At 38.2% G+C, this 6,903-nt stretch overlaps 1 protein-coding gene across 1 annotated transcript in view; it reads right to left on the bottom strand.

Moving 5' to 3' along the window:
• Positions 1 to 1,316: 1,316 nt before the first annotated feature.
• The window catches only part of LOC103771780 (non-structural maintenance of chromosomes element 4 homolog A-like), an 8,664-nt gene continuing 3,077 nt past the window's right edge, over positions 1,317 to 6,903 (bottom strand). The window contains exons 5-10 of the mRNA XM_008939092.1: positions 6,084 to 6,183; positions 4,133 to 4,223; positions 3,553 to 3,647; positions 2,724 to 2,772; positions 1,948 to 2,039; positions 1,317 to 1,400 (exon numbers count right to left, since the gene is read on the bottom strand). Of these exons, the coding sequence (XP_008937340.1) occupies positions 1,317 to 1,400; positions 1,948 to 2,039; positions 2,724 to 2,772; positions 3,553 to 3,647; positions 4,133 to 4,223; positions 6,084 to 6,183 (511 nt within the window). The remainder of the gene's footprint in view (positions 1,401 to 1,947; positions 2,040 to 2,723; positions 2,773 to 3,552; positions 3,648 to 4,132; positions 4,224 to 6,083; positions 6,184 to 6,903) is intronic.

Below are 6,903 nucleotides of genomic sequence, written 5' to 3'. Positions count from 1 at the left end.
CGGAGGGAAAATCTTCGCGAGATTCCCGGAGCCCGCCAGGGAGGTCGGGTCTTGTAGTCTGCAAAAGCCAAGAATGAGGACTCGCTTCTCACAGGTGGGAAGGGCCGTGTAAAGCTCATCGAGTCCAACCCCCAGCAGGGAGCAGGGACATCTGCCACCAGAGCAGGTTGCCCACAGCCCCGGCCAACGTCGCTGTCTCCAGGGATGGAGCATCGACCACCTTCTCTGGGCAACCTGGGACAGTGTTTTCACCACTCTGTGTGAAAAATTCTTCCTTCTATCTCATCTAAATCTCACCTCCTTTACTTTAGAACCCTCACCCCCTGTCCTGTCACAACAGGCCCTGCTAAGTTGCAAAACCAAATAGAAGAAGGAAGAGGAATAGAAAAATAGAAAAGGAAGGAGGAATTTTAATCTGTAATTTAGACCAAAGTGAACCTTCGATTTCCAGAAGAGTAAAAACTGGAAGACAATACCAATTTCTCCTGCAGCACCCAAGATGATCTAGATAAGATTATCACAGCAGAAATGATTAACCATGTAAACTCCACTTGCAGGCTTCTACAGGGCTGAAAGAAGGTGGATAGCATTCTCTTTTCATAAAAGCTTCTAAGTGTCAGTAGACTTTAAATAAAGTAGTAAAGTAATAAATAGAATTATATGGCAATAACCCTGTGACAGGTTTAGATACAAGACATACCAAGTGTCAAGATGTTTCCATAAAAATAAATTTAATATTACAATATATACATACAAAATATTTTCCAAAGGAAACATCTTAAAATACTTTCTTTAAGGCACCTACAGGGGAAAAACAAAAAAAGAAAAAACAGTAAGACAATATGCATTAAGATTTAGAACCTATCAAACAACCCTGACAAAAGAAGAATTCAATCCTATCTTTTGAAGGATTTTAGAGGGAACCAAGCTGTCTGCTTCCCTAAGTCCTTCTTCAGACTACTGTATTAACATCATCTCTCAGTGCATTAAAAAAAGAAATACAAAAATTAAACTGATTCTTCACAGCATCACATTCCAAGTATGAGTATAAAGTTCCAAAAATTAAATCTATCACTTAACTGACCTTCAAATGTGATTTTTTTTCCAGTTAATTACTGTGTAAAAGACTAGATTACATTTTGCTCCATGAAAAGGTTAAGAATATAGAAGTGTTCTAGACATTTTACAATTACTCTGCTTACAGGTTTTCTACCTTTCTAAGTTCCAGGTATTTTCCCCCTGGTTCTCCCACGTGCATGAGGAACTCAGGCAGTGCACCCTTATTTAGTGTGATTTACAAGAACTTACTTGAAGAATTAAGGTATCTCCATTTCATCTTCATTTCTGTAGTAAGGAGGACCAATCATGGGTTCTGTTATTTCATATGTTTCTACGATCTCCTGGTTAGAGATGACAAGAGCATGTAAGTTCCAAGACTTGAACTATTTCATTATTGCAGTTACCACCAGGGAAGTTATAAAGTTTCTCATACTAAAACACTATTTCAAATTACTAAATTTCTTCTGCACATTCTGAGTGAGGGACAAAGAAGAGCTGTATGTGTTCCAAAGTACTTTTTGTCTACAATTTATTACAAGTGTCAATCAGTGAGGAAATCACATGGAGAACTTCCCCTCAAGAAGCAAGTATCAGTTATAAGGGAAGAAACAGACTCCAGATTTATGCAGTCCTCCTAAAACAGTGAAGCCAAGTCACTGCACAACTTAAAAGCACTTCAACTGACCAGGCTCCAAGGATTACAGATGGAATTGCTATCCCAATTCTCAGTTTTCTTGCAGTTAAAAGCACTCATTAGACCTATGATTGTTCTAGAACCCATAAGGTTAAATGTAGTGGTAATATACACAGGAACACTGGTCCTCAGAGTGCGAAACAGCACAGTTCTCAGACTGCTTAACCAAAAGCACCCAGTGCTATGTACTATACCTTCCATTTCTGGTGGTTGAGGGCCATGACAACCTGGCTCCGTGCTCTAGCACTGCGGTCGTTCTCGCCTCCCTCGCTGTCTTTTGAAGGCTCTGTTTAAAACAGAGTATTGTCAGTCTTTACACTTGGAAAGTCATTTTCCTCTAGGAACACAAAAGCTTCACAACATGCTCCACTAAGCCCATCTCCATCAACAGCCTGTAAACTACTTAAGAAATTTCTTTCGTCTTGCCTCCTAAAAACTTAGCAACTAACATTCCCCAGAGTCCCAGAAGGACCTAAGTATTTAATCTGTTATGAAAGCCCACCAAAGTCTTAATTCCACCCATGCCCTGTGGGAATGAAAGCCAAAGAGCTCCCTGGTAGGACGACATTTCCTTTGCAACTGCTCTGGAGTTGCAGCACTTCCCAACTCAGCTAGACAAAGGAGACTTCTTGCACACAGAAGTATCTTTTATCAGCAAGGTGTAACAGTGTTCAGATGCTTATTAGCAAAATTATCACTCAAAGGAAGGGTAATAACCTTTTGTTTCTATTAATAGGATTAATCTGTATAGCTCAACATCATGGCCTTTTCCCATATTTTGATATATAAAAGTGATTCAGGTCCCTTCAGTTCCTCTCAGATGGCTTCACGCCTTCAGTGACATTCACTACATATCCCCATGTCTCTGCCTTTGCAGCTAAAAATATGCCTAAAACCTTGCAAATGCAAAAGATGGAGCTACTTTTCAATGTTATAAAAAAAAAAGTCATCTTTTAAGGCTAGATTTTACCTATTATTGGCAATTTATCATCATCCAGCTTTAATCTTGCAAAACCATCCTAGAAGACAGGAGGATTTAAAGTTTCAGAAATTAGAGCTATCTAATTGGCATAATGCACTGAGATGTCATCTGTTTAATTAATATATTATATAATCATGAAAAGGTACATATATTGATAAGGAATCTTAATGGGCATAATTAAGATAATTATTAAGAGTTAAGAGAATAAAAACTATTTAAATACAGCAGTTGCTCATAAAGAATGCAGCTGATAGAGGACAGCTGGTAACTTGGATTATAAACAATTTGCTTTATTAAAAATAATAATTATTTATTAAATACACTTGAGTTAACCCTTCATAAAAACTTCATTATTCATTATAAACCTGAATTTAGTGAAAACATATTTGCAAGTTTTCCTCTTTTCTCAAATTATTTTTCTTTATGAGGCTAAGTATAGTTTGAAGTGAAAATGTGCAGATTGAAAAAGAACATAAAACATTGCACTACTTTTCTAACTCTTCTATAGTCTACAACTACTCATCCATAATCTCAACCAGTGGAGCTAGAATCCCATTTTGAAAAGCATATTGACAGCAACAATCTTACTATTTCGTGGGTAAATTGACAATAGTATAAAAACCTAATAAAAAAAAAATGTCTGTCAAGTCTGTCTTCTTTTTATTCAACTACCAAAATATCAGGCTGTTTCTAGGAAAGAAATTAGGATTCCTAATGTTTAAATCCTAATCAGTCAATATTGAAGCCAGAAAATAAAGAAATCACTATTTCTAGATAATTCCAATATGTAAAATAGGGTTTCAAGAAGATGCCTTACCCTTATAATGAAGGAAACGTGAAAGATGTTTTCCACAGTTCGTGCAAAAGAGTTTGGGTCGATCACAAGATCAAAGAAGGAAATAGGAGTATCAGCTAGAGATGCAAAAAGGGGTTTGTTACCAAAACAAACAAAAACAAAGAGGTGGCAGACACAGAGCTAATACATGTAAACACAAGCTTAAAGTCAACACTTTCAAAAGCTAGCAGAATGTGTCATTTAGTTACAATGCTGAACTCCCAGTTCCCTGCAGAAAGAAACAAAGTTTCTTATCCTATTATTATTTTCCTCCATTTTGGCCACCTGCATAAACAAACCCAGTGACTATTTGTTTGCCTTGTAAAAAATTGCATGAGCTCTGGGGGACAGGGCTGGAATGAAACTTACTTCACAATCAAGCAGCAACTGTTTGGAGTTCATCAAAAACACACAGTCACTATGTATCCTTCAACATAAAGATTTATACTCCCAACCTCCACCTAGTTTTGTTCCCATAGTTTAATCACCCCTACCTGTAGGAGATTAAGAGTATTCACTTTCTCAAATTAATGCTTTACAAGCTCCATTGAGCCATACTTACGATCATTTTTAAAATGTGTTTGCAATAATCCCAAGATCCTCTCTACTATTTTTTCTGTAGCTTCCTGATGAGACGGTTCCATTTTTTTTAACTAGAAAAGAGAAACATAGTTTCACCTCAAATAATCTTTGTTCCAACACAAGAAAAAGGCCTTTTAGGAACACATAACAGAAAAGATCATTTTTTTCTCTCCACACCACACATACAAAGTTAAAGACACACTTATGCAAACATGAGACAATTGGAAATGTTTTAGGAATTAATTCCTACCTTAAAATATCAAATGGAGAGGCCCCAGTTTGTACATTTTGAGATTATTTACAGGTCTACACCTACTTTCCCATAGTTACTGATATGGTACTGAGGGACATGGTTTAGTGGTGACCTGGCAGTACTGGGTTAAAGGTTGGAGTTGATCATAAAGGTGTCTTCCAACCAAAATGAATCTATGGTTCTGTGGAACTGGGTTACCTACCCCTAGTGGTACATAGTCTGTGAGTTTACTTAAAAGCATAGAAGGGCAGCTTATTAAGATCTTCCATCTTCTTTTAAAAAAGGCACCTAAATTTACAGGTAAGAAACGTCACAGCATGAAGTTTGACATGGTGAAAGGACATGATTATTGTGATCCTACAGATTTCTTCATTGTCTGTTACGCATGGGACTCCAAATCATCCCTCAAGTACTGTAACCATCTGAGCAACAAAGTCACTGTTCCCCTACAGCCTCCAGTAACCTGTCTGCTGTTCCCCTTGCTGAGGCTTTCTCTTGGACCACCCTGCAATGAAGCTACAGAAACTTTCACAGGAAACCATGTATCCAACACAGATGAACATCTATGCTGTTCATGGGTGTCTACCTAAGCAAACCACAACAAGCAGTCACTCACTGGAAGAAGCTCTCTCAAACTCCCCAGCCCCCCTTCTTCCCAGCACAGACTGCATCAGAGTAACTTCTACCACTGTTTGGGTTATTATGAAGTAGGTTGCATTTACAAAGACATAATATTTTGCCTCTGTGTACTGGCATTATCAGCCAGAGGTTCCCCACTGGCTCAGAGCCCTGGGGCTGTTCAGCCTGGAGAAGAGAAGGCTGAGAGGGGACCTGATCAATCCTCATCAATAGCTAAAGGGTGGGGGTCAAGAGGCTGGGGACAGACTCTTGTCAGTGGTGCCCAGTGGCACAGCAAGGGCAACAGCCACGAACTGCAACCCAGGAAGTTCCACCTGAACAGGAGGTAAAATATCTTGACTTTGAGGGTGCCTGAGCCCTGGAGCAGCTGCCCAGAGAGGCTGTGGAGTCTCCTGCTCTGGAGAGATTCCAAACCTGCCTGGTCTCTGTCCTGAGCACCCTGCTCTGAGTGACCCTGCTGGAGCAGCAACACTGGACGAGAGGATCTCCAGAGGTCACTTCCAGCCCCCACCACTCTGTGATAACAACATGGTTTATTTTTTCCAAAGTTTCAGACATAAGCCTCTCTGTAAATGCTCTCAGACTTTTGCCTTTCTGACAGAGTTAGACAGAAAGAACAGGAAACAGAAAGCAGAGAAAACAGTAAAGTGAGCTAATTACTTTGCTGTTGTTAACCACGTTTCTGTACCACACACTGTTTGATAATTTTTAAACAAAAGCTGAAGACACGCTAATGTAAATGTTTCCTGCTTACTTTCCAAGCAACAAGCATCAGAGCAAATAAGCTAATCTGAACTTGAAAAAAATCAGTCTGTAAATCCTATTTCTGAACTTGAAATCAGCCTGCAAATCCTGTTTCCTAGTGAAATACTGCAGTCCACACAAAACAAATCAAGCAATTTTATCATGAAGTCTGAATCCTTTGGTACTACACAGTTCGTAACTACAAAACCCATAACAACATGAATAGAAAGTTTCAAAGTAATTTGTAATAATCATGCCATAAAAAAATGCTTAATAGAGACAACAGTTCACCAACCTGAGCAGGCATTGCCCGTTTTTCTTCCCCTCTTGCAGCCTTTTTCTGCCTCTCAATCCGTTGCTTTGGTATAGGAGGATCAGACTTGAAAGTTCCCAACCTACCCGAAATAAAAAGAACATATATATATGGAAATATGGTTTACACTGTATGCTAAAAAACCTACATACTGAGCAGTTAACTCCTGATAAAAGTGCAAAGTAATGACTGATATTTAAAAGTAAATCCTGATCACATTTAAAGATTTCTGTAAACAACTATCTCCAAAAGTTGCTCCAAATGTTGGCAGTCTCATGCCAGAATTACCAACAGATGTATAAAATCTGATGCAATTAATCCAATCTTTTTATTTTAACTGAAAACTTTAAATATATTTTTTTAAAACTAGCTAGGAAATGAAACAATTTCCTCCAATATCTCCATGCAAATTTATTACAGACTTTTCTGCCTGAAAACTCTCTCCATACAGTATTTATCTCTTTTTCATCTACTGCTCAGCTTCTGCAAGTTCAGGTTTCTAATAAGCTTTTTTTGGAAAAAAAAAAAAGACACAAATTTTATACAGTCAATCAAAAGAACATTCAGTGCACTAAGAAGAGATCCAACACTTCTCATTAAACAATGTGAGAGGAATATGCTAATGTAACTTGCTAGATTTAGTCACTTTCTAGAAGTCCTCACCTCTCTCCACTACCTATAAAAGGAATTTAGGCTTCTAACTGTGGTCGCCTTCAATCTCCACCAAATTAGATGCCTAAAGGAGAATGTGAATTGAGATTCAAATCAAGTTAGCTCAGCAGGTATGCAAAAATTCTGCAGT

This window comes from Merops nubicus, unplaced genomic scaffold, assembly GCF_000691845.1.
Source record: "Merops nubicus isolate BGI_N331 unplaced genomic scaffold, ASM69184v1 scaffold5004, whole genome shotgun sequence".
Classification (NCBI taxonomy): Eukaryota; Metazoa; Chordata; class Aves; order Coraciiformes; family Meropidae; genus Merops; species Merops nubicus.
This window is presented reverse-complemented; position numbering and strand designations above follow the sequence as displayed.